The 27,307-nt window shown below is 41.0% G+C and overlaps 2 protein-coding genes and 1 long non-coding RNA gene across 5 annotated transcripts in view; 1 reads left to right on the forward strand and 2 right to left on the reverse strand.

Moving 5' to 3' along the window:
• Positions 1-6,758, forward strand: part of ly75 (lymphocyte antigen 75) — a 31,170-nt gene extending 24,412 nt beyond the window's left edge. Inside the window, exons 27-35 of the mRNA XM_058629294.1 lie at positions 651-815; positions 910-1,032; positions 1,689-1,874; positions 2,302-2,525; positions 2,639-2,846; positions 3,661-3,834; positions 3,928-4,044; positions 4,856-5,038; positions 5,240-6,758. Coding sequence (XP_058485277.1) covers positions 651-815; positions 910-1,032; positions 1,689-1,874; positions 2,302-2,525; positions 2,639-2,846; positions 3,661-3,834; positions 3,928-4,044; positions 4,856-5,038; positions 5,240-5,415 — 1,556 coding nt within the window. The 3' untranslated portion in view covers positions 5,416-6,758. The remainder of the gene's footprint in view (positions 1-650; positions 816-909; positions 1,033-1,688; positions 1,875-2,301; positions 2,526-2,638; positions 2,847-3,660; positions 3,835-3,927; positions 4,045-4,855; positions 5,039-5,239) is intronic.
• A 2,420-nt stretch (positions 6,759-9,178) lies between these two features.
• LOC131459615 (uncharacterized) lies at positions 9,179-14,218 on the reverse strand. Of its 3 annotated transcripts, XR_009240255.1 has the most exons (4): positions 13,477-14,112; positions 13,231-13,369; positions 12,612-12,678; positions 9,179-10,121 (listed from the first exon to the last, which is right to left on the reverse strand). It is a non-coding gene; the product is annotated as an uncharacterized LOC131459615 (long non-coding RNA). The 3 variants fall into 3 exon arrangements; XR_009240256.1 differs by lacking the exons at positions 9,179-10,121; positions 13,477-14,112 and adding an exon at positions 14,136-14,218 and having other exon boundaries at positions 12,482-12,678; XR_009240257.1 differs by lacking the exon at positions 9,179-10,121 and having other exon boundaries at positions 12,482-12,678; positions 13,474-14,112.
• A 731-nt stretch (positions 14,219-14,949) lies between these two features.
• On the reverse strand, positions 14,950-25,465 carry marchf7 (membrane-associated ring finger (C3HC4) 7). Its single transcript, XM_058629617.1, has 11 exons — positions 25,344-25,465; positions 22,457-22,647; positions 21,117-21,263; positions 20,841-21,012; positions 20,566-20,757; positions 17,906-19,067; positions 17,074-17,243; positions 16,882-16,985; positions 16,058-16,162; positions 15,691-15,739; positions 14,950-15,588 (listed from the first exon to the last, which is right to left on the reverse strand). The coding sequence occupies exons 2-11, from the start codon at positions 22,631-22,633 to the stop codon at positions 15,500-15,502; spliced, it is 2,367 nt and encodes a 788-aa protein (XP_058485600.1). The 5' UTR covers positions 22,634-22,647; positions 25,344-25,465; the 3' UTR covers positions 14,950-15,499.
• Between the last annotated feature and the right edge of the window lie 1,842 nt (positions 25,466-27,307).

The raw sequence follows: 27,307 nt of genomic DNA on the forward strand, positions 1-27,307 counted from the left end.
GCCATGGTGATTTTCAATACAACACTGTTATATTGTTTTTCTACACGATTCAACAAATGTTTTTTTTAATTCATGGTTGCTTGAAATCCTTGAAAATGGTTGAGTTGTTGTGTTTTCAATGTTTGAAAAAAATATCTTATTGGCTGAATAATTTGCATATAAACCTGTGCATGTGACAGTCACTATTATAAAACATGATTTTGGTTGTTTATAGCAAAAGTCCATCTCTTTTAATGTGATATAAACCGTTTGTACATATTGACATTCATTTGCCACAGCTGCAAGGTGCTGGAAAAGCATTAAAATTATCTTTTAAAGTGCTTGAATTTGACCTTGGAAAAGGTGTATGAACCATGATAGTTGTTGACAGTAAGATTAATTATAGGTTTTTTTTTTATTTAATCAATTATTTGAGCATAATCCTGCACACTAGCTTACACACACACAGAGTAGGGCATGGTCAACTGTAAGGTCTCCATTGTTTCCTGCCCTCACCAGATGGTCAGCAGCAGTAATTCTTAATGAGCTTTCAGATCAGCACTACTGAACATGTTTTTTTGTTTTTGTTTGTTTATTTAGATATTATTATTTTTTGTTCATGGCGCATTATAAATGAGCTTATCTTTTTCCTTTTTTTTTTCCTTTTGCAGAAGAGGTCATCACCCCACAAGAGGACATTGTCGTAAAATGTCCCCATAAGAGCAATGGTCCAAACTGGATCCCCTTCAAGAGCAACTGCTATTCCTTCCAGTTGGTGGCCACTCGATGGGAAGAGTATAATAAAGGAAACTTTCAGGAAACCTGCAGAAACATCCGTAAGAATTGTACAACATGTTATTGTGTGGAGACGTGCTCCTGAAACGTTGAATAAGATATTGTGAATGTAATAAGGATGCATATGTGGTTCAGATCCCGATGCAGACATCCTAACCATCCGGAATGGAGAGGAGAATGAGTTCATCAAGCAGCAACTCCTTCCTTTCCGATCCTTGGCCCAGTTTGTGTGGTTGGGGCTGTTTAAAGACGACAACGGTTGGCACCTCATTCATTTGACTACAAGTTTTTGATAGTACAGTACATGGTTCTGTGGTCACTGCATGCCCTTACAGGTCCAATCACAAACTCATGACCATTACAGTCAAATACCTCATTGGCCATTATATGTATGGCTGCTAAAAGCCATTAGCTTAGCAGCAGACTGTGATAAAATATATAGTGTTATTAATATTTCCTTCAGTCAGATCTTTCCTAAAAAGTTAGCAAAACTTCTGAGGCCCATGCCTACATTTGCAAATTAGCAAGAATGTAGCACAGCATTGAAGTTAACAGATAACATCGAAATTAAAATATCTTCTGTCCTCATGACCCGTGTAATGTATGTATAACATTAAACTATAAGGCAGAAAATGAGGCATACATACTTTGTTGTTTTGATTTCTCTTTCCTAACACAAAGAACATACTGTATGTTTCAAATCATTTGGTAAATAGACGTCTGAGGCTTAACTGTAATACCTCCAAGGTCCACACTTTGGGAAACACTGGCTATTGTACCTGATGTTTTGATTATATTTCTGTTTTCCTTCTTTTCAAATGTGTTTCAGGTGTATCCATGTGTTTATGGCAGGATTAATATTGATCGTGTTCTCCTTCATATGACCAGCTAACAGTGTTTGTGTTCGCTTGTAGATGACCAGATGAAGTGGTACGATGGGACAAATGTCCAATACTCCAACTGGGGGCAAGGCAGACCAAGCGTAGACGGACCGTTCATGGCTGGTGTCACCAATGACGGCAGCTGGCTTCTCGTAGTAAATCCAAACTATTTCCCAGAGTTCAAACAAAGGACTATAGTGACCTGCAAGCTGGACAAAGGTTGGTGTGTCGCACTTGGCATCATATTCCTATTTAACTCTGACTTTATATACAGTACTACAAGTAAGACAATCGCATTATCATGTGACTGCCATTCTGACCACAAGGTATAAAACAGCCGAAGGATGGCCATGTTGTGCGTTTGCCCTGATGAAGGCCTCGATGGTGGAAACGCCTTGTCATGTTTTTACTCCTGATATGATTCAATAATCGTGAATTATTTATGGCTTCACCCACTTCAGTGCCTCAGATTTCTCAAGTTGTCTTCGATTTTTTTGGATCTCTACACTAAAGAGCACCAGACGGATATTATTTACCACACCAAAGAAGCACTCCTGGTGTATTGTTGTTTTTTATTATTATCATACACTATGTCATATACAAGTTTGCTCTGACATGATTTTTTTTTTATTCTTCTTCTCCCAAGAACCAAAACAGAAGTACAACACGTCGTCACTGGATTTTCAGAAATATGGTAACTTAACTTACATGGTTGTAGCACGCAAAGTAAACTGGCACCAGGCTCTGGAAGAATGTGGTCAGCTTGGAGGCCACTTGGCAAGTGTCCATGACGTCCAGCACAGTGCACATGTGAGGCTCATTGCCCAAACAGATGGCTTCCCTCTCTGGATTGGCCTGTCCAGTCAAGATGTAAGCCAGAGAAAAACGAATTACATGCGGATTACATCCACATTGCGGTCTCATATAATATCACTTTAGCTGCAGAGCAGCAGATGGTCTCACATGTCTCTCCCTCCATGCAGGTTAGTGCCTCAGCCTATGAGTGGTCAGACGGAACAACGTTCGACTATAAAGCCACCATCTCTGAGTTGATGCCGGCGTCTAGGTCAGACAAACCGGAGGCCAGCTGTGTTCTTATAACTCCAGCAGGAATCTGGGTAAAGACCAGCTGCAACAAGCTGGCAGACGGCGCCATCTGCTACACCGCCACCGTCACCACCCCTTCGCAGAGTAAGACACCCATCCGCTTTATATATGTAGAACCATCCAACCGTCATTGCAGTGTCTCCCACAATTTCTTTATGGGGACCCACTTTTTAAAGATGACCAACTATTGTGACCCAGTTACCAATATAAATTGTGACAAGAGCAAATTTGAGCACATGTTTCATGAAACATGGCAGCCCGTGGCCAAGTGGAAAGGGAACTTGACTTGTAACCGGAGGGTCGCAGGTTCAAATCCCCACCTGGCTAAAAAAAGGGCTGGGGTACCCCTGAGCAAGGTACCCAACTCCCAATGCTCCCTGGGCGCTACTCAGTGTGGCAGCCCACTGCTCCTAATTCTAGGATGGGTCAAATGCAGAGAAATACTTTCCCTAAGGGGATTAATAAAATAAAAAACTTTTAAATTTCCGTAACACCTAATAATATTTTGAATAGGTAAAAAAAGGCATCTTCAAGAGATATGATTGCTAAATGAATCAGAACTTCATGCATGATATTTAAATCATAAACACACAAATCACACATTTCTTGGGTTGGGTATTGAACATCAATACTTTAGTACTGATTTCAAAATGTCATCTCACCAGCATCAGTGAGCCATTAAGCTGTTTGACTGAGATCTAAAGCTAAAACAAAAGGATTTTTTTTTACCGTAATGTCATTTCTTTTGTTAAAACGCGTTAAATAAATTGAGTCCATTCATCAACACCGATGTTGTATTGAGCCATACCTGGGACCCGCCCCTTGGTCTTGACCCGTCTGTTTTTGACTTCATTTGAGTGTCTGTCGTCCATCTTGTTTCCGCGTGCTCGCAAACCAGGAGCCAAACTGCAAGCAGCACCCCAGTCCAATCGCTGCCCTCAGAGCAGCCTTTTTCCCAACGGCAAGACAAAGTGGGTGCAGCATCAGGATCACTGCTACGCCTTCGACATGAGCTTCTACAACTACAGCGTCTACAGCATGGAGCGCGCGAGCAGCATCTGTCAAAACATGGGTTAGTGAGTAGTTGTTGTTGTTGTGTAAGGTTATATGTAGTTTTCACGTGAAGCAACTGTGTTCTACTCGTTTCTTTTGTTTGTTTTGATAGACGCTCACCTGCTGACCCTAAAAACCAAAGAGGAGAACGACTTTGTGTCAAAGTATGTTTCTGATGACCCTCTCATCACCAGTCGGGTCTGGCTTGGCATCGCTTTGGATACTCAAGGTAAACCCGGAGGTTTGATATCGAGTAGGGATTTAATACAATCATACCTTGGTAACAAGTCCATGGTACGATATTTATTGTTTCTTCTTAAAACTTTCCGATTTCTTCCACTTTGAAGAACTAGAGCGAGACACAGTTGAAGAAATACTTGATATGGAAAGACTCACACATCTGAATTTGATGTCACCTCCCGACGCTGTGTTGTGAGCAAAATGGAATAATACAATTGGCTGAAAAGGGCTGGGGTGCCCCTGAGCAAGGCACCCAATCCCCTATTGTTCCCCGGGTGCAGACAAGTGCTGCCCACTGCTCCTGCGGCCGGCTTGTGTGTGTACACTACTGGTGTGTAATAAGGATGGGTTAAATGCAGAAAATTCAACATCACTAAATTGTTATTTGTGCAAAAATGACTAAAGAGCTGAACTTTCTGAGTTAAAAAGATACAACTGGATTTTTATAATTTTCAAATCATTATTTATAATGTGTCAGGTGCCACTCGTCGTGACAAATCCACAGAGAATTCTTCCGTGTAGTATTTTAGTGTCTTTTAGCTCCTTTTAGCTTTTCAGTTCTGTGTTTTTTTGCACCAAAATGGCTGACAGGAAAACGTTAGTGACCAGCAGGTGAACATAAACAACTCAGTGGTGGAGACCAAAATGGAGCGAAAAGCAGTGTCAACACATAACTGCTGTTAGAAAAGTAGTTGTTACAGACATTAACAGTCATTGAATGTTTATGTGGCGCTATTGTGCTGATTGTCTGTCTCTCTCCCTTTCCCTCCACTCATTATTTATCGCTCTGTTTTTTTTAGGTGAGCCTGTTTCCTGGAATGACGGCTCAGCTCTCACTTATTCTAACTGGAAGCCTGAAGTCTTAAACGCAGGAAAGACATCGTCTCCCCGCTGCGCCGTCATGATGGCAGACAGTGAAGGAGTCTGGAACTTTGTCAACTGTCAGACCCTCCACAGTCGCGTTGTCTGCCAAGCTAAAGCCAGTGAGTATCATAAAGAGGACAAAATGGACACCACTCTTTCTCTGTGTGGTTACATTTACTGTCTGTCTTACGGAATTAGGTTTGTGTCAACACTTTTTAAGAAGCATACAATGCTGTTGTCACACTTAATGGTCCGCTAGACTCAGTACGAATGGGGACTCGGTTCAAGACGCACTCATCTCTGTTTCCTTGTGTCCTCAGAGTCCTCCGGTGCTCCTGTGGCGCTGGGTCTCTTCATCATCGTCCTCCTCGCTCTGCTCTCAGTTGTGGGTTTTATTCTCTACAAGAAGAAAAGAGCCCACTTCTCCTCCACCGTCCGCTACAAGAGAACCTTTGATGAGTCAGACACCACCAGTATTGTCACGGAAGCTGACTGAGCATGTTTCAGTGAACGGCCTCAGGGAGTATTGATGTTCCTGCCTCGTGGGCTTTTAAAAGCAAGAGCAGACTCGGATATTTTCCCCCATTTTTAAAAAAAAAATTATTTATTCGTCCTGCTTGAGCTGTCAAACGTCCGACTTTGACAGTGTAAATATTGTTTGTGAATATGAGTTTCTTAATTTGGTTATTTTAGTGCCTTGTGTCAAAGCGAATGTAAATACAGCTGATTCTCTGGTGAACGATGATCAGTGACACTTTTGTTGATGTTTCAATAAATCTAGGGCGTTTGTTGTTTTTTTCCTCGTGGACTGTAAAAAGATTTTGAGTTGATTTTACAGAAATATGCAAGGACATAGAGAATAAATAGTCTTACGCTTCCATTCGGCCTGAAAAGGTCAAACTGCAGTGATGTTTGAGTGACTCGAAACCATATACGATTTATAACGTTTAACTCCATAGTCATTTTTTGTTAACGTGGGGTTTTTCGGCGCGTTCACAGACAGTTTAAAAAGACAGTACCTGAGAATACAGTCAAAGTAAGTTCCCCACAGCACTGCCCAGACCTGCCTGTCAAACCCTTTTACACGTCGTTTTCCCAGAGAAAGGAAAAAGAAAGAAAAAGTCTGTGGCTCGTGCATTTGCCGATCATCTACATTATCCGTACTGAAACTGCACTGAAGTCAGAAAAACTCTTTTACAATTTTAAAAGGACTGTGCCTTTAAATTAGCAGAAAGAACACGTCACTGATTGTGCCTTTTGCGAAACAAATATGAGTTTGAAGTCACTGGATTTGTGGTTTTTTTTTTTGACAGTTGTTGACACAAATGAGAAAAATCTGAAGGTTATGTTCTGCTGCTGTGCTTCAAACGCATTTGACAGTCTTAAATGTACCGGACACCTGTTTGTGTACATTTGCTTGTCAATATTATTATAATTCATTTAACTATGCACTCAAACTACTGAGCGAGAACGCACTTTAACCTGCTATGGAGCTGCAGTTTCTACTCTGTTTAAAGCACAATGAAGACTTACTTTTGAATTGCACTGTTTTTTGTGTTTGTGTGTGTGTTTAAATGTGTGACGCTTGTTTTATAATGAGAATGAACCAAAGATGCTTTGACTTATTTGAATGTCGGAAGCCTGAGCTTTCCTCTCAGTTTGTGGACATGTCTCGGTGAGATTAGTTAGTTCATACCTAGGTGTTAACCAAATGTTGATGGTGGTTTTGTTTGTTGCTGTTGTGTTGTTTTTTTTTAACTTTCCCACCACTTCTGAACAAACTTATCTGTTCAAATCAGGTACAATATCCTTCCAATAAAATTACCAGTCATTCTTGAATCCTTTTTTGATCTTGTCCTGAGTGATTTGGTTTGCTTTAAAGGTACAGTGCGTAGTCCGCTCAACTCTTTTCCATTACAATGCATTTCCTCCTCAACATGGGCGGAGTCATCACAGCACGGCTGCATGAAACTGCCGTGACTTTGTTTTATACGCTACACACACAAACTAGTGACTTGTTACCAGTTGTTTTCAATGTTCTGAATCATTAGAATCAGCTAATTAACCCTTTAACACAGAGCGCATCATAGACTGCACGTACAATTCCAACAGTTTCTGTTGCACGTTAAAAACGTGTGGTTATTACGGTAATTTCAGCCGGCGAATCAGTGTCTTTGTCACCAGTAAGCAGAGAGTTGAGACAAATTCAAATTGAATTGCAAATTTGAGACCTGCGCTCACTTCACCACTGATTCACATGAACACGTGAATTCGAGGTTGAAGATAAACATGTCGAGTGAATGAATGTAGAGTTATAAAACTACTTTTAATGCGTTGTTATTGTTCCTAATAAAATGATCATGTTAGAGTCTGCAGGTTTTCTGGCATGACTTTATTTTAATATTTTATGATTATTATATTAGCCATAAATTGCAATTGTAACGATAAGTTAGCTTTCAGTCATCATTGCGTATACCCACTTCTAAATCCCCCCTGATGCGCACCATTCAGTAATATCTGTGAGCCACCCTCCTCTGCCTCTAATTGGCTGGTACTCGCTGCTTTCACTGATTGGTTAACTTTAGTCATGAGGACTGATGAGCCAATCAGAGGCAGAGGAGGGCGGGTCATGCCGAGGAAAATATCGCTAACGCCTCAGGTGCCAGTGAAAAAAACCAAAACAAAACAAGAAACTCAGGTGCCAGTGCCACTTGACTACGATAACAACAGATGAAGAAATAACACAACAAGCGGCGGTGTGTGTGTGTTTTCAGCAGACACATAACAACCACCCAGAGCTTTGGAAAATGCGAAAAGCATGAGAACGTCCACCACAAGCCTCGCCCATCGCTGACGTCACTGAGCGCGAGCAACTCCTGATGCGTTCAGCGTACAACCTGAGCTTCAGACCCGTGTTCCTCCACCATAAGCCCCGCCCGTCGCTGACGTCACTGAGCGCGAGCAACTCCTGATGCGTTCAGGGTACAACCTATGAAGAGGAAATATCAGCAATATTCAGCTCGACTCTTTTCCATTACAATGCATTTCCTCCTCAACATGGGCGGAGTCATCACAGCACGGCTGCATGAAACTGCCGTGACTTTGTTTTATACACACAAACTAGTGACTTGTTACCAGTTGTTTTCAATGTTCTGAATCATTAGAATCAGCTAATTAACCCTTTAACACAGAGCGCATCATAGACTGCACGTACAATTCCAACAGTTTCTGTTGCACGTTAAAAACGTGTGGTTATTACGGTAATTTCAGCCGGCGAATCAGTGTCTTTGTCACCAGAAAGCAGAGAGTTGAGACAAATTCAAACTGAATTGCAAATTTGAGACCTGCGCTCACTTCACCACTGATTCACATGAACACGTGAATTCGAGTTGAAGATAAACATGTTGAGTGAATGAATGTAGAGTTATAAAACTACTTTTAATGTGTTGTTATGTTCCTAATAAAATGATCATGTTAGAGTCTGCAGGTTTTCTGTCATGACTTTATTTTAATATTTTATGATTATTATATTAGCCATAAATTGCAATTGTAACGATAAGTTAGCTTTCAGTCAGCATTGCGTATTCCCACTTCTAAATCCCCCCTGATGCGCACCATTCAGTAATATCTGTGAGCCATCCTCCTCTGCCTCTAATTGGCTGGTACTCGCTGCTTTCACTGATTGGTTAACTTTAGTCATGAGGACTGATGAGCCAATCAGAGGCAGAGGAGGGCGGGTCATGCCGAGGAAAATATCGCTAACGCCTCAGGTGCCAGTGAAAAAAAACAAACAAAAAAAAAACCTCAGGTGCCAGTGCCACTTTACTACGATAACAACAGATGAAGAAAGAACACAACAAGCGGCGGTGTGTGTGTGTGTTTTCAGCAGACACAACAACCGCCCTGAGCTTTGGAAAACGCGAAAAGCGTCCACCACAAGCCCCGCCCATCGCTGACGTCACTGAGCGCGAGCAACTCCTGATGCGTTCAGCGTACAACCTGAGCTTCAGGCCCGTGTTCCTCCACCACAAGCCCCGCCCATCGCTGACGTCACTGAGCGCGAGCAACTCCTGATGCGTTCAGCGTACAACCTATGAAGAGGAAATATCAGCCTCCATGGTGGAAATCATCAGTATTTATGTTAAAAGTTGAAGAACTTGTACTTTTATGACAGTGCACTTTTAAGTTTATCTGATTGGTTTTGATGTTTGGAAGAGAATGATTTGTGTGTTTTATTTAAGATGAAATATGAACAAGGATGCATTGTCAACTTCAGATTTGAAGTATTTTATTTAAATAAATGTGCAAAAAATAACCGAAAGCAAGTAGAAATGACAGATTTTTGGGTAAATTAAATAAAGTAGTCTTACATGTCACTGTTTTCTAAAACAGGGCTTTTTTTCTGGACTACTTAAAAAAAAAAAAAAAACTGAGAAACTGAGAAAAAACTTAGAGTATACCCACTTCTCTAGGGACCACTACACCACTGGTAACAACACATATTAACTAGCCACGGTCAATGAAATAAACCATTAAATTCATCATTTTAACCTTTAATTACGTCATTATACTTTTCAGCTTACTGTATTCACTATCGGTTGGTGTTGCCATTTATTTATTACTAGTTCGAATTACATAGATTTATTCGTTATGAGCGTTCCATTTTCTACGGTGGCCCTGAAGTGCAAATTACCACCACAAACTGGAAGAAAACACCAACAAATAACAAAAAAAAAATACAAAAACGCAAATTAAACACAACCGCAAATCACAAAACACAACGATTACTCAATTAATGGAGAAAATAATAACATTAACATTTCCTGGATTCTTTGTCTTTCTGTAACAATCAGAAAACAACATCATTTGTACAGTATGTGAAGAGAAATTAAATGAAAGGTGTGTGTGTTTACATGTGGAGCAGTGACATCACATTAGCATTAGCAGGTGTAATCTGAACACCTGTGATCGGATCCCTCAGGTCGAATGTTAACAACAGAGCGTCAGAAGAAGAAATGTGTGGATCATTTAGGCAGCAGTGACCACATGTTTGTCTCCGCTGTCCTCGTCCTGCTTCTGTCTCCGTGTGGAAGAAGCAGCTCCGACTGATAAACACAAAGTTTATCAGTCGAACATTCCAAATATATCGACACAGAGGGGAACAGTGGAATGTACCAAGTCATGGAAAGTGAGCAGCTCCACCTGAAATTAAACAATGTTCATGTTCAAAGTCATAGTATAGTATGTCGTCCAAAATCACCTAAAAAAAGTCATGGTAAATTATGTCGTCCAAAATCAGTCAAAAAAAGTCATAGTATAGTATGTCACCTAAACATGTGTCAGAGTCCGAGACTGAGACAGAGGCAGAGATGACGACCACATTTTATAATCCTATTTTCAATACTACCAGTCAAAACCTCCTGAATAATTAATGTTCAGAACAGTCCTGTGGTTGTGGACCAGAACCTGTCGACTGCTGGACTGGGCCAACCCCGCTGTTGTGGAACCTACCTTGCCATCTTGCAGGTTCTAACAACTGCCAAATTTAAAATAATAATGGATGAGGAAGTTAAGAAACACCAATAAATTCTCCTCAAGATCATCTGCAGAAATAGCTCAGTCCATCAGAAGATGACTTGTGTCTCTGAGGTTGTGAGTTCAACTCTTACTGTCAACTGAACTTCTGCACTACTTTCAAACTTTAGACCAAAACAAGAAGTTAAAAATACCAGCAACGTATTGTTCTGCAGCTCAGTAAGAATAGCTCCTACTGGAAGAACAAGACTTGTATGTCTGAGGTTGTCAGTTCAAATCTTATGAAGAACTCAAGTGTTTGAGTTCTGTGTTCAACGTAAACAGTCAAACGCTCTAAGAGAACCTGAAGAACTGTGAAGAGCAGGTAGCTCAGTGCACAAGCACGCTGCTGTGAAGTCCTGGAGTCATAGGTTCAGTTCTTGTGAGGAGCAGGTGCTTTTAAAGCTCCACATCCAAACTCAAGATTAAAAGCAGACAGCAATCCTAGACGAAGGCGGCCTTTGTGGTGTGGTGGCTTTGTTCCAAACCATAAGGTTGTGTCTCAACAGTGAGGTGGCAGGTTCAGTTCCAGTTGAGTTCCAATTCCCAACCCTGCAGTTATTCACTGGAACAGAACCAAACCTAACATCTTGCTGACTGACACAACAACACCACGTGACCAACCCCAAGTGCGTCGTACCCCCCAGTGGCCAGCAGGGCGCGAGTGAGTCGTACCCCCCCGGGTGGCCACACATGTCAGCTTGCATCAGGTTGTGTCAAACTTACTAACAGCCACTCCTGGAGAGTCCAGCAAGCAAAACAAGTGCCCCCACCCCCATCCAACTGTCTTAATGCGATACCTTTGGTATGTGAATGGTTGTGAACAAAACCACTGCACCACCAATTCCTACTGTAATTAGGACTTTCGGTCTCCTTTCAATCTTCACTTTAGATGTTGACCTTTAAAATATCCTGGTCCTCACAAGAACTGAACTTAGGAGCTGTGGGTTTCACAGCAGCATGCTAGTCCAGTGAGCTACGTGCAACTTCTCTTCTTCAGGTTCTCTTAGAGTTTTTGACTGTTTACTTTGAACATCACACTTAAACAGTTCACCATAAGACTTGAACTCATAACCTTTGACAAACAAGTCTTGTTCTTCCAGCATGAGCTATTCTTCCTGACCTGCAAAACAACACGTTGCTGGTATTTTTAAATTCTTATGTTGATCTGACGTTCTAAAGTTGAAGGACGTTCGGTTGATTGCGAGAGTTGAACTCACAACCTCAGAGATCCAAAACTCCTTCTGATGGTGTGAGCCATTCATGCTGATGATGATGTCGTCCAAAATCAGTCAAAAAGGTCATAGTATAGCATGTCGTCCAAAATCATCTGAAAAAGAGTTTTAGAGACAAACAACCATTGAACACATTCACTCTCACACCTTTAGAAGTCTTTCAATAGTAGATTACCCATGACTTCACAGACCTCCGCCTAATTGACCAGGTCAGTTGGTCAATTTAGAGTGACCAATCAACCTAATCCCCATATTGCATGTTCTTGGACTGTGGGAACCCGGAGAAGCACCACGCACACACGGGGACAACATGAAAAACATACTTAAATACTCAACATTCAACCATTAAATAATGACTCAAATGTGTCTCACATTCATTCATTCACATTGGAATTAAATACATAAATGTCTCATTATTAAATGTGACATTCATTCATTAAAATACCAAATTCTTTTGATGTAAAAAAACAAATATAATTCCTTCACTATTTAATGAATTATTTCATGGTCCTGTGTTGCAGTAAATCATGAAATAATTCATTAAATAGTATTTAAGTAATTCTATATGTTTTTATATATTATTTCTATAAGACGTGTATGTATTTAATTCCAATGTGAATGAATGTGAGACCCATTTGAGTCATTATTTAATGGTGTATTTATTGATTGAATGTTGCCACTCGTCCACAGTTTTCACCTGTTAACAATGTAAAAATGATGTGAACACATTAAACACAGAGGCTCTGTCAAAAATTATTGAGTTTGAATGACTTCTTTGTTTTTATGGAGCAAAGAAAACAGAAAATGTTGCCATTTTAGAAGCTTTAAAATCAGAAAGCTTGATTTAATTCTTTAAAAACAATAGTTTGTTGTTAGTTTACACCTGACATGGAAATGTGTCGGGATGCACCAGGTCCTGGTCCTGGCTCCTGGTCCTGGTCCAAACAAAGCTGTAGATCAGTTACAAAGACTTTAAAAATCCTGTAAACATTTATAAAACCTCAATATTTAACAGAGGATTCTGATGTATTTAGTGACAGCGCTGCATGAAAACCTTCAACTATATATTGGTCCATATCAATACAGACACTTTTATTTTGAATTTCTACTAAACCACTGCTGTTTTTTTTCTTAACCTGCCCCCTACTGGCCAGACTAGATACTCATTCTTAACAGTTTTAATGATCTAGTGACATTTTTTGTTGACTATACTATATTTAGACATTGTTTAACATGTTTGACAGTTTATAATTGGACAGTTTACTAAATAATATACATGTTTATATTACGACATACTATACTGGGACACTTTTAGACAGTTCATATTTTAACTTTTTGTTGACAGGATATTTGTGACAGTTAATATTTGGACAGTTTTTGACAGTATGACGTCATACTATATAATTATATATTTGACACTAAGTCACTTTTTTTGAAAAGACACACGTACGTGTCAACAGAGAATCTAAGAAATGTGTGGATAATTTTTAAACTGCATTTACCACATGTTTGTTCCTGCTGCTCCTCGTCTTCCTCTGCGTAGAAGAAGCTCCGCCTCCGACAAAGGAAGTGGAACATTCCAAATAGTTTGACACAGAGGGGCTTTTAAATCAGTGTGTCTTTGTGCAGGAGCAGCTCCACCTGTAATTAATCAATTCAAGTCCTCGCTGGATAAATAAGAGAAAAATGGCAGCTGAAATAGTTATTTAATTTTTTTTTTGCTAAAACGGAGGAAAAAAAAACACCACCTGTAGGAAATGCTGCCACCTGCTGTCCTTTCCCCCTCATCTTATAAAAGCTGCCTAAACAGAGTCGGCCGAAGGCATAAGCAAACTAAGCGGCTACTTAGAGCAAGAGCAATTCATAAAAAAATATTATTTTTTTTGTGTGTGAGTGATTGCGTAATTAAAAAAATGTCTTCTGGAAATTAAGATAAAATTAAGGCGTAATGTTTTTTTCTCCCGGTGTTTTCTTCCCAGGAATGATCCAGAACCACTTCGCCGCTCACACGGGCCTATTGCTCCTGATATTACCATGCCAGGTTGCCGATTCAATGCCAACTGGCTTGACAATTATAAATATAAAATTTGGTTACGACGAGGCCCAAATGACCGACAGGCATACTGTAAGGTAAAAATCAATGTCTTAAAATCAGCTCGATTAATTGCGCTTGTATTAGTAACGTCTTATTTTGAAAACCGGAAGTGATTTCGCTCGGTATCAAACGACCGCTGACATTCTCAGTCGACTCCCAGCACTCACCGTAAGTTCGACTACACGCGCGCACTTAAAAACGTTGGTGCGGATGGCTCGACCACGCGAAGACGAATGACGGCGCACTTTACCGCAGTTTCTGGCTTCAGAGTAACCCTCTTACTCCCATTAAAAAGAACATAAATGTCCATACTTTTTACGTTTTTTTCGTTGTCCCAACACTAGTTTATGCTTCCCTTCCCGATCACAGGTAGTCTTCTTCTTCTTCTTCTTCTTCTTCTTCTTGTCTTGTCCAGTCACAGGTCACTTCCGGGTCACGTAACTTGCATTTATCAATTTAACGGGAAACTTGTTATCCGTTTTTTACATTTTTCTTTACAGCACAAAATCGGAAATTGAAAAAACGAGTCGTTATCCGTTTCTTCATTGTCATTTTGTAAACGAATATTGAGAAAAGTCGTTTTTTCGTTTCTGGTTTTATTTTGAAAAACGAATGATACACGGATTGCTATCCAATTAAGATCAGAAATATCATCTTCCCCTATACCAATATATATATTTTTAATAGAAATCAGCGTCCCAATGGTTCATAAAGTTATTGTCTGTAGGTTTATTTTAAAATGTTATGATTATTAATTATTATTGTAATAATAATAATAAGTTAGCTTTATTTGTAAACTACCTATCCAAAAACAGTTACAAATTGATTCACTTTTAATGATTTCTTTGTTATCTGGAGTAAAAAAAAACAAAGAAAATATTCACATTTAAGAAGCTAAAACAATCAGAAATCTTGCTTTAATCATGAAAAGAAAACCTCGAACCGAATAATCGATTATCAAAATAGTTGACAATTAATTTAGCAATCAGTTGTTTCAGCTCTAAAGCTCACGTACCACAGTTTGAGAACCATGGATCTAAACCTTTAAGTAGTAACCTAAATTACAAGCATAAACCCCATTATGTGCATGTGTCTCGTTTATTGTAAATAAGACTATGAACAAAAATGGCAGTCTGCAATCAAAGTTTATTTCCAAAATTAAAACCTTAACACCAGATTTGAACATAAATAATTTCAGACACTGACACAAAGATAAAGAAGAAGTTTTGCCTGATTACATTTTTTGTTTTTCTCAGTCAGAAAAAACAAAAGGTAAATAATCACCATCTAAGCATGAACACCTTACGTACCACTCTACAACTTTTTTTCCCCCTCTCTCTTATTTAAACTTTAGAGCACTTGTGGTATAACGGTTTAAAAAAAGACTTGCATTTTTATCATATTAACATTTGAATAAAGTGCAGTCTCGTAGACACAAATACAGCAGTGTCGCACAGGATCTTTTACACACACTTGGTTCATTTCAGGTTTGCATATTTTTTGCAAAAGCCACCTGCAATGAAAGCGATACGTGCGCTCTGTGCACTTACATTTTCAGATCAACACAAAAGCGTATTATGTGAAAACTGGGCGAGCTTCTACACACGGCACGGAGTAGCTCTGCGACTTCAGCTAAACTGACCCCAGTTTTTCATTCCCCCCCGTTATCCACATCGTTAATAATCCTCCAGATCGTCGTCCAGGTCGGAAAACTCGATGGACGGTCGACTGTCTCGCACCTCGCCATCGCTTTCCTCGCTGGCACCTGTAATTCACAGACAGTCAGATTCTGACACCAAACGCTATGAAAATCAACGTAGCAGTGACAGGACAAAAGGCGTGTGGGGAGGACGACTGAGCCACATACTTAGAAGATTGTCCATGTGTTCTTGAAGGACTCTCACCAGGTTGAATACCTGGGTGAGAAAAAGGGGAAGAATTCTCTTTTCAAGCTATGTCGTCCACCACAATGCGTTATTCAAACAATCTAGGAGTCCGTCAGCGGATCGACACGCCCGAGGGTTACGTGCAAACAAAACTATTTCCTGTAATAACTAGACGCACTGCAGTGTTACGGTGTAACCCGATCGCACACAACAACACAAATGGCTCGTCCGGCAAATGTAGACAAACACTGATGTAATCTGATCCGTCTGAAAGCTGAATCACCAGTACATCTACAGTGTGTGTGTGTGTGTGTGTGTGTGTGTGTGTGTGTGTGCACACGCGCTCACCCCGGCTGTATCGACTGCTCCCAGGACATCAGAGAACCTCTCCTCACAGAAGTGCAGCAGCACCACCAGATACAGACCACTGCTGATGAACTCATCATATTCTGACTGCAGAGACACAAACACACACACTTTGTCTCAGCGATGAGGTCTTTGAGGATTTTTATCTTCACTTATCAACATGGTCATCGTTCCCTTTCTATAACTGACTGCTGTGGATGTCTGAAGTCAGAGGTGAGGCGTACAATGTTTCTCTGATGTCACCACTAGAAGGCAGTGTCTTTTATTTAGACCACAGATTCCTAAGGGTATACAAGTGATACAGTGACTCGTACTGGTCCTTGGTGGAACTTTTTCAAGACTCGTATGGTGTTTCGGTCCAGACTGCGTCATATATTTAGATCTAATGACTGCAAACACGGACCACACGGCTGGTGTAGTGGTAGTGGTTAGCAGCAAGAAGACCAGAATAAGGGCCTTTCTGCATGGAGTTTTCACGTCCCCCCCCCCCCGTGTGTGCGTGGGTTTTTCTCCCACAGTCCAAAAACATGCAATATGGGGATTAGGCAAATTGGACACTCGAAAATTGACCGTGTGAGAGTGGATGTTGTTTGTCTATGTGGCCCTGTGATGCAGCAAACACACTAAACAGCCTATGGGAGTGCAAGGTCTCTCAACTGCCCTGTGATTGGTCAAAGTCTCCCAAAGTTTAACATTATGCTGGAATTATTATTATTTATCAATAATGCCATAGATCTTGCCTACTGTAGCTTTACACCAGTCTCCCTTTCCCTCTGAGGACTTCATACACTGACAAAGGGACTCACCTGCACGTGTGTCCTGTGGAGCTCCTGAATGTCAAAGTTGTCTATGTTCAAGCGCAGCTTCTCCTTGCAGAGTTCACATGTTGTGATGGCCTCCATGTTTGAACCTGAGACAAAGAGAAAAAATAGGACTTCATTATTTAAAAATTGAAATGAAAAAATGCTGCTGTCAATCTTCACAGGTCTGTTATTTACCAGAGCCAATTTTGGAGCAAAGCCACCGCTTGATGCACTCCTGGTGGACGTACTGCAAACTTCCTGTGCAGCGGCAGGGCTGAATCAAGGGGTTAGAAGCCGCTTCCTCCCTCATCTGGCAGATACGGCACAGGTCGCCTTCTTCCTCGTCAGAATCCTCCAGAAGCAGCCTGCAGCACGGAGAGAGGAGTATTAACTTCACTAAAAGAGGTCACAGTTGTCCATTTATGAGCAGCAATAACTCAAAGAGTGAATGGTGGATGTGGTTGAAAGTTTGTGCGGAAGTCAGTGATGAACCAATAATTAAATCATTTCATTGTGGTGGTGAAATATAAGCGGGACTGAACAGCAGCAGAAAAAAAATACTCTTGTTTTCTCTTTAAATTTCAAGAAACACAAAATGTAAATCTAATTGTTTGCTGTTTTGGAAGGTAACTTTAAAAGAGCAAGGTCATTCACAAACTAAAAAAAAAAAGCATCGCTGTACGTACAAGGTCAAACACCACTTTACCCAAATTAAAGTAGAACACTAAATAAGAAATGTCTATCTCACAGTTTAAAACACTCAAATGTCTCATCCAGGGCGACCAGTGGTTAGGGCGCGTGCCATATGGGCTCTACACCCCGAGCAGCTGGTCACTACATGCCATACAGATGGATCATTACATGTCTCTCTCCTACTCTTTTACCCAGTTTTCCCATCTCTGTCCAAATAATGGCAAAAACATCAAAGCTTTAACAGCATATTTCCCACCAATTATTGTAAGCATTGAAAACTCCCCTATTTCACAGGATTAATGATGCTTTAAAAGAAAACGCTGAATTGTGTTACCTCTCCTTGATCTTGCGCAACTTCTCTTGATCCCTACTGGAAACAGGCTTCTCCTTCTGGCTGTCCAGCAGGTTCTCAACACCGCTCAGTGGACTCATGGAAGCTGGGGTGAAGAGTGAGTTTCTGCGGCGTGATGGAAAGAGGGAGCCATCTTCAAGTTCAGGCAATGTTTCGTCCTCGGGTCTCCAGGGTTGACGTGCTCCAAAGGCGTCTACGCCAACTGCTCCTTCCTCATCTTCATCCTCCTCGTCTTCGCCGTCGTCTTCCTCCTCGTCTTCCTGCGGCGCTTTGTGCTCCACGTTGTCCCACCTCCTCGGGATATGCTGTGGACAGCTGGAGTCTTCTTCCACACCCGAGGCTGAGCGTGCGCTCTGATCCCGTGTGTGTCTTCTGAGGCGAGAGAGTAGCGGAGGGCAGCGTCCACGGAGTGAGGAGGAAAGCCAGGAGGAGCCACTGCTGTTACTGCTGCTGCTGCTGCTGGTGGTGGTGGTGGTGGTGGTGGTACTCCTGCCAACACCAGGCTCTCTCCATGATGGCAGTCTGGACGCTCTGCGATACTCGGTGTTGTTTTCCTGAATGGTCGTGAGGTCGGCTCTACGGTTCCTGAGGATACTCAAGGTCGTCTCTGACCCTCCAGCATTCGAGTCCACACTGGTCCTCCTCCCTCCTTCATCTCCATCCAAAGACTCTCCTCCGGTAGACGGACAGTCATCGTCGACAGAGCGAACACTGGACGATCCACTTGAAGAGTCTTGGCTGGAGCGCCGAGAAAACAAACGCGACAGTAGGCGCCGCGTGGAGCGACGGCCCTCGGACTCTGCACCTTCAGGGGCCGGCCTTGGAGGGAGTGTGGCCTCTGGTCTGGCCTGGGAGGTGTACCATGAAGGGTGGGAGGAGTATGAGGAAGGTCCACCTGAGGAGGATACAGGGATTTTCTTTTGTTCCTGAGATGAGTGCAGGGTGGAGGAGGTGTTCAGACGGGCTGTGGCTCTGCTGCTCAAGTCACGTGCGAGAGTAGAGCGATGGGCGGAGGAGGCGGAGGATGAGAGGTGGTGATTGAAGGACCTCTCTCTCACAGTGGGGGAGAAAGAAGAGGAAGAGTAGGAAGTCTCTTTAGGCCGAGCTCCCTGTGCATATGTGGAAGTCACCCGGTCTGTCTGATCTGAAAGGAGAGAAGAAATCATAAAGCCTCATTTACAATTTGCTGCTTAAACAGTGTCTTTTAAGTGTCTTGAGACATTTTCAGTTTAAACTCCAGGGAAAGTTTTCAGTCAAACATTATAGCTATTATCCTTATCTATGTTAGCTCGTTTATTAGTGTTTCAATGGTTCCAGTGTTGATGATGGATTTGATGCAGTTGTTGATATAAGAGGCATGAGATTCAGATGGTATGATAACCTTATCCCCATTACAGCTGTGAAACGTCACCTCCTACAGCCATCATACCACGAAGAACACAGCTGACTGACTGCTTACACCAATCTGAAGGTAAATGTCTGCATTTGTATAGACTTGTCCTCGTCTTGACGATTACTGACCGTTGAATTATTGTAGCAGTATCATAAAAGAAAGAAAATAGATGCATTGAATGAATGCGAGTGTTGGTGAATGGGAAAAGTCTTTGATTCATTCATTTCTGCCTCTCCGTGTCGTTTGTTTAAATGCTCACAGTGATGACACACACATCTGTACGGTCAGACTTGTTAAAAGTGCCTCAGCTGGTGATCAAAAGATGATATTAACAAGCATGACAACCTGCGGTTAGAAGTCTCACACCTGCTGAAAGGCGTGAATAAATGCACCTGCACACAGAGGAAAATGTACATATATTACTAGTAAAACAGCACCCGTATCGCTCCATTGCATTTCTTCTCCAAATAACGTCAGAGTCTGCACTGAAAAGACAAAAGAGACAGACATCTCTTGCATTTGTCGTCACTGCACACATTTGAGTCTTCTTTTAATTAAGAACTCTGTAGTGGTTGCCACAGTAACCCGCACACAGATCAAAGGACGGTGACGTGTGTCATTTCTCCACGTGAGGCAGGGCGAAAGTGGCTCGCTTAGCTCTACCTCTGTCACGTTTCTACAAATAGCTCTCATATTTCTCATCCAAACACTGCTGACGTTGGCACTGCACACAAAAATGATCTCAACTCAATGTGATTTCCATCAATTTCTAATCCAAACACCAAAATCAGCACTGAACTGAAGTTTAACAGTTGTGTGGTTAACACACAGACAGACATTCCTTGAATTAATATACAGATATAGCACATCATTAGACTGTGGGAGTTTATTTTGGCAGGCTCTTTTTTTTTTTACATTGCTGAAAACATGTTTGAGAAGTCCCTGCTCACTGCAACACAATGAGTGACGTACTCTGCAGTTCCCCCATCTCACCCTTCAAACAGCAGGTGTGTAACACACCGACAATTCACGAGAACCTCACTTCAAAAAAACCTCAACAGTCCCTTTGAGGAACAGATTTTTAAAGTTCTTTGTACTGAGAGGTCAAGTGTCGATTGAACTACTCAAGAAAGCAACAGTGTGATGTTTCGGTCCGACAACTGAGGATGAAACGTCTACATGGAGATGGTGACAACATTGCTGTGTAGTCTGCATCTGAGGTAACAGCATAAAAAAAAAATATACATACACAGTGACGAAGCCACTCCAGCAGTCCCAATTCTTCTTTCTCCCAGACTTAACAGTCTGGGCTCATACTTTGTCTCCTGCTCTCTCCTGGACGACAGTGGCTTTGAAGAGGAGGAGGAAGATGATGACCGGGAGAGTAAACAGCTTGAGCTCCATGATGAATCAAATGGGTCATTTTGTTTATCGACTAAACCTGTTGGGGGAAAAAAAGGAAATGTTTTGAGATTTGCAGGATGAATTATCCGAAATCAGACTGAAATTGATGGGAATATGTACCTCTACCACTGCTCAGCCCATGACTGGAGTAAGTGGAACCTGTAGCCGAGGTGTTGGACGTTTTTGAGTACAGTCCTCTGTTGCTGTACGACAGTTTGGCCCTTTTTGAATCACCATCATCACTGGTGTTCAACAGACTGGAGCTCAATCCCAACCTCCCATCGGATTCACTCTGGAAAATTAAAGCAGACATCAGTGACATCAAGTAATATACCCAAGACCAAGCAGACAGCATTTTTCCGGCCACAAATAAATGACACAGGACAGCTTCAGTACCAGTTTACTCCTGCTGCTAAGAGCGGAATCATTCCAGGAGCGATCATAAGATCTGCTGGAGGACGCCAGAGACGTGGGTAACTTCCAGCTCGCGGAGCGACTGCTGGAGCTGCTGTAATCTCTGGTGGAACTCAGGAGACGAGAATTCTACAAACAGGAGAGAACGTGAAACATCTATATTTACCTACTGAGCAAATACACTACATACAAAATTAGGGGCAGTAAAATAAAATCAGAGGTCAGGGGAGAAAGTTTCCTCAAACTGTAGTTGTGTAAGTGGTTAAGAGTCTGGTACATAAATGTCAAATGTGAAAAATGGCAATCTCCGTTTCCTAAGATCCTCAAGTGTTTGCCAACAGATCAAAGATATTCACTTTACTGTCATAGAAGAGTAAATATTCACATAAGACAATCACAGAACTACTTTTTATGTCATTAATAATCAATTACTTTAGCCTTTAATTCCAGAACTGATAAAATGTCATTAAAAATGTTTTTATGTCACTAAGTTTTCAAGTGACAAATGTGTCCCTGAACTTGTGGCATTTTGAGAGGATAGCTTATATCAACTAATCTCAGTATATAACCACTCAATAAATAAATAAATAAATAAATAAATAAATATTCATGGAAGGTGAGCGGTTTGTTTGCACATAACTTGGAGCGTTCTGGAAAGAACGGGAACGACCCACCAGGGCCGGGGCCAACAGTAACACTATCTCTTGAGACGGGCCCTTCACGAGCAGCAGGACTGAAATACACATAACGTGTGCCAAAGAATGTAGGCTGCCCTAAAAAAAGACCTTCAAAGTGTCTGCTCTTGCACAACTGATACATGTAGTTAGCTACTGTACTGCGGTCCTACGGGAAACTCTTACTTAAGCCTCATGTGGAATATAACCATAGCTACAGTGGGATGACACAGACTGTAGTTGCAGTTGCTGTACCTGACACTTTAAAACAACATCTGCGCACCTTTTCCCCCGATGTGGCCTTTGCATGTTTGGGCCAAGTTACACAACCGGTAACTTACCCAGCAGCACAGAGACTCTTCCTTGTTTTAGCTTGGTTTATCTTGCTTCTACTAAATGTACTGTATTGTTGTTTGTCTGTAAGTAAATATTGTTTTATGTGTGTTCAAAACAGGTCCCTCTTGCGAATGAGGTTGACACAATGAGGTTACCTGTATAAATAAAGACTCGATAAAAGAAAATAGGTGTTCATGTACAATGACAGGGAGGAACAAAGCTAATTCTCAATTTGACTCATACAGTAAAACAAGGGAGTGGTAAATCAGAAAAGTAGGTACATTGGGTGTGTGTTTTGTTCTGAGGGTTTACCTGCTGGTCCAGGTCTGTTTTGTAAGATGATGAAACCCTGGGCAAGCGGTCACTACTCAGCACCGTCTCCCGACTGTACAACCTACTGGAGCCCAGCGATGAGGAGGGAGTGGATGTGTAGGACGAGCGCGTGCTGGACAGACAAAAAGGAAGCCGGCGAGAGCTGGAGTCCATCATGGATCGCCTTGAACCTTGTGAGTTGAAATCACAAAAATATTATTAAAGAACAAATTTGAACTGCAGCCTAATGCAAGTGCATGGTCTCGGTGTGGCAACAGGATGCTCACTTGGTTACTAATGTGGCTGTTATGCCACACCCAATGAGTCTTACAGCAGAGACTTAAAAATAAGCAGACTACAACCTCACAATCTGTCAAGTGACAGGAGGCTTGCTGCCCTGGGGTGCTAATAATTTCATGAGACAGCACACGCACACGTGACAGTGTGTCTGTAAACACCAAGTTCCTCCTTCTTAGACTTGGTATCAAAGAAACAGTGCCTATCTTTGGGACTATGAACTCCGTCACATGAACATGACACTACTGAGGAGCCAAACGGCAGCACCAAGTTCACAGTGTCTCTTCAGTTATAAGACACTGAGATTATTTATTATTAATCTGCATTGGTAAATCTGCAGAGGGCGGCAGTTTTTCCACTTTTTCTATTTTTTTAAAGTTGAAGTTACTTCGGTTGCCACCTAACAAATCAGCTGATATACCAGAGAGGACGTGAGAGGGAGTTATGACACTCTTATCCACAGACACACAGCTACAGCACCTGTGGTCAAAGATAGCCCAGCAAAGCCAGCAGCCTGTCAGACTGAAATGAGCAGCAGTAAATAAGGCCAGATAAAGAAATGTTAACCACAGCAGAGCAATTTAACATTTTAAAACAAATCAACTACAAAATAATGCAAGGCATGGAAGGAATTCATCAAAAAAAAAAAAAAGTGATGGAACAAAAGTCTTCAGGAGGACAACAAAGTAAAAGAAACTCTTTATACGAATTATACTGGCTTACACTAAAAGCATCTAATATCAGCTACTGCAGTGTTCAAACAGCCTTCATAATGACCATAATGTTAGGAATCAACAATCCTAGGAAATGGAAGATTGCATGTATAGCAGAGCTGTTTAAAGACAGAGCTCAGTTTAAATTACCTGGCAACCCTAGCCCACATGACCTGACCTGGAAATAACTACTCACAGTTTGCAGCCTCTGATTTGACACTTAAGGGGAATGTTGTGGAAACTTGGCTTACAGCGCTGAGCCACAGATTCTCCATTTTCCACATGTCATTGTGAAAATGTATTAAGATACGGCACAAATTAAATATGCAATGCTGTTATTTTTCAAATAACAACACTCAAAATATACATCCTGAACAAACAAGTACAGTTTTGTCATTTTGAAAACATTTTTAGTCAGTTTATCTGCTCCAGATGCAACAAATATTATCAAATAATCTTCTACATGACTGCTAATATGACAACCATCTCACGCCACCCTTTTGATTTTTTAAATCTTAATGTACAGCATTGAATTTCCATTTTCTCTACTACATACTATTGTAAAAGATTGTAAGAAATGCTAGTTAAAAACCTTGGCAGAGTTGGAAGCTCAATAAACTTTAACACTGTTATTTCTTTTCCTTGTTTTATGCATGCATAGGTCGCCAACCATTTACAGGTGTCAGGGATCGTCCTCTGTTAAGTGTAAATCACATGTCGAGAGAGAGATAAACAAGAGTTTAATTTGCGGTTAATAAGTCACTTGATTTCATTGACTATTCCTTTAGTGTTCTACATACTCATTTATCTGACCATGTAATTATTAAACTAACGATTATTCTAATTAGTGGATAATTTATCAAGTACTTTTATGACATATTTCAACAACAGGAAGTACGTAAGTAGTAAATGACATGGTTTATTATGTACAGTAATGTCAGGACAAGCGTATAGTGGTGACTAAAAGTTTCAACAGCTTCTCCTGGATTAACTCCTCTTAAAAATACAAGCTCTGAAATGATTTACATCCACATAAAATACAGACACTGTTCTCAGAGAGACAAGGGGGATATAATTTAAGAGGGAAGCTAAATTTAAAAATGCATTGTGCCAGGACAACATTAAAAAGTGTGTGTGTGCGCTTCAATCCTGGGGGTTAAATTATGGAACAGTCTAACAGATGAATTAAAGCAGAGTGAAAACATAAATCAGTTTAAAGTGAGACATATTCTTGTGCTGAACTGAGAACATTAAGAACATTGTATAACACACTGTAATTATGTAAATATTTGGTGATGGGATGAAGTAGTACATAAATTGAGTTGTGTGAAATAGGAATGGGATAGGTACAAGTTTATACTTCTGCCTACTCCTTTTCATGTTCATGTGTTGTCATTGTAAATGTTGCACGTGTTTGAAATAAATAAATACATAAATAAATACATACATACAGTTTGTGTTGTGTTATGCTAGTCTGTGACAAGTCTACACAAAAGCTCTTACCGCTAAACCTGTTTCACTCAATCTGATCAAATGGTCTTTTACTTGATTGACTGTTACCATGACAACTGTCTTTTTTTCCGCCTGCGCAGACAGTTGAAACAATACTAACGTTAAGTGTGTGTGACCCGTGTGGTAATGAAACACCTCAGCTGTTGTGTTTTTTTCCAGCGACTGGCCACAACTGACACCTCGGTGTTAGCCGTTAGCTGCCTAGCTATCTGCTTAGCTCGCCCTCTCTGTACGCTGACGCTCAGAAGTGCCGCAAAAACGTGCGCTAATTGTGTCCCGTTCTTGTTTGAGACAGCGACATTAACAAACGACACACTGACAGAAGTGAATACACAACAGTGACGGGCAGCACATGTCCTCCTCACCTTGAGTTTGAGCGTCTCTCCCTTTAGCACAACAGCAACTATGGCGTCTCAGTTGACTGCTGCTGCTGCTGCTGCAGCTAGCACAAGATCAGCTGACTTGTCGTGACCCAGTGGGCGTGGCTTACAGGGTGATTGCTCTCAGGTGTTTTTGTGCTCCTGTTATTTTGCACATGGTCCATCCACGTTTTTGAAAGAGTCATTTGTTGGGAAGTACAGGGACATGAGGAAGTCCACAGAGGCAGCAGCCAATCCGGTGGGAGACAGACTAACACAGAGTTATGGCCTGTGTTCAAATGTTTTTGAGTTCATTTCTTTAGTGCGTTTAAAGGTGCAGTCTGCAACATTTATTAACATTTATTGGTGGAGTTAATGTTGCAGCTATCCCTAACCTCCCTCTTCTCCTTTCCAGGTGTGTTGCAAGGTTATAATAGTTTTAGTTTTTATTTAGTTTTGACATTTTGTTTTTAAAATTAGTTAGTTTTAATTATTTTTAAGAGATAGTTTTTTTTATTTTTTGGAAATGCTTAGTTTTAGTTGAGTTTTTATTAGTTAAATTGTTTGTAAACAAATTGAAAACATTTTATTATGAATGAAAATACAACAAAACATAAATACACTTCATATGATTCCAAAAGGATGAAAAGAAGTATGGAAAAATTAATTTACAAAGACGAAAACTAAACACATTTTCACAACAATTTTAGTTTGTTTTAGTTTGTTTCACAAACACACAATTCAGTTTCGGTTATCAGTCGTTGTGGCGAAAATTGTCGTAAGGTGTCTGATGAAGAAATAAAGTTGGAGAAACAAAGTCGATTGTGGTCACAAACAGGAAGTTGAGCTGCAGCTTTTGCAGCAGAGTCTGCCCTCGCGTTGCCAAGAGACACAGGGTCAGAGCCACCTGTGTGAGCAGAACAATGACAAACAGCGACGTGTGATAATAAAATGCCAGTCAAAGATCAGAAACAAGTGTATGGTTACGAGTAGGTGACTTTGAGGAAGTGAGAAACTTTCTTTCAGTCCTAAAATCATGCACAACACCAAGGCGTGAGTCAGTGTAAATAGTGACAGAATGTCCTGCAGCTAGTTTACACACCTCGGTCCATGCAATCAATTCCGCTGCTTGAGCAGAAAGGTGAGGAGACAAGGAGGCAGATTTCAATATTCATGCGTCAAGCAGAGACTTGAACACAGGTCTGATTCCCTCAACAGCCTCCTGTTTGAGAGGATACAGCTGCTGGCAATGGCCTGTAATGTGATTTAGGAGTGATGGTGACAAGGTTTTGATTAGGCCAACGTCATATTTGTGTTTAGCCCGCAGTGTTTTCGGGACTTCCTTCAGTGCAGGAATGGCATTCACTCAAATCCTTTTCAATTGGAATCAGATGGAGTGTACGCTCTGTGTCAGTTGTGAGGTCTGATGTTGGATGGACTTCAATGCCCTCTGGTGTTGACACCAGGGACAGGCCAAATGTGGCACATCAAATCTCTGCCTAGGAGATTTACGACAGTAGAAACGAATGTTTCAAAAAGAGTACATTTGAGAGGAGTGGTAAAATGTTCTTTTATGGTTATTCCACTCAGTCCTGTGGTATAGATTTCTAGTCTTCACCTGCTCTGTATGCTGAAACAAGCAATATATGAGAGCAATTGTTATTTTCCATGACATCGTTTTATTTTCATTTCAGCCAAGTTAACGAAAATGTTTTTTCAATTTTAGTTTTCCATATTTAGTTAGTTGTTTCGTTGACTATAATAACCTCATTACCACTCACATTGGTAAATTCCAATTCAATACAGATCAGACTTGATGGCTCATATTGAATACACAGCTGATGTACGACTACACATTGAAGTGACTCAAGTCTAATGTGAAAAGCTGAATTGACGTTTTGGATTTGGAAATGATAAATGATATATGACTTTTTGCCGATATCCAAGTGCTTTGGCCAATAACTGCTGGC

The sequence above is a fragment of the Solea solea genome, chromosome 5 (genome assembly GCF_958295425.1).
Source record: "Solea solea chromosome 5, fSolSol10.1, whole genome shotgun sequence".
In the NCBI taxonomy this organism is placed as follows: Eukaryota; Metazoa; Chordata; class Actinopteri; order Pleuronectiformes; family Soleidae; genus Solea; species Solea solea.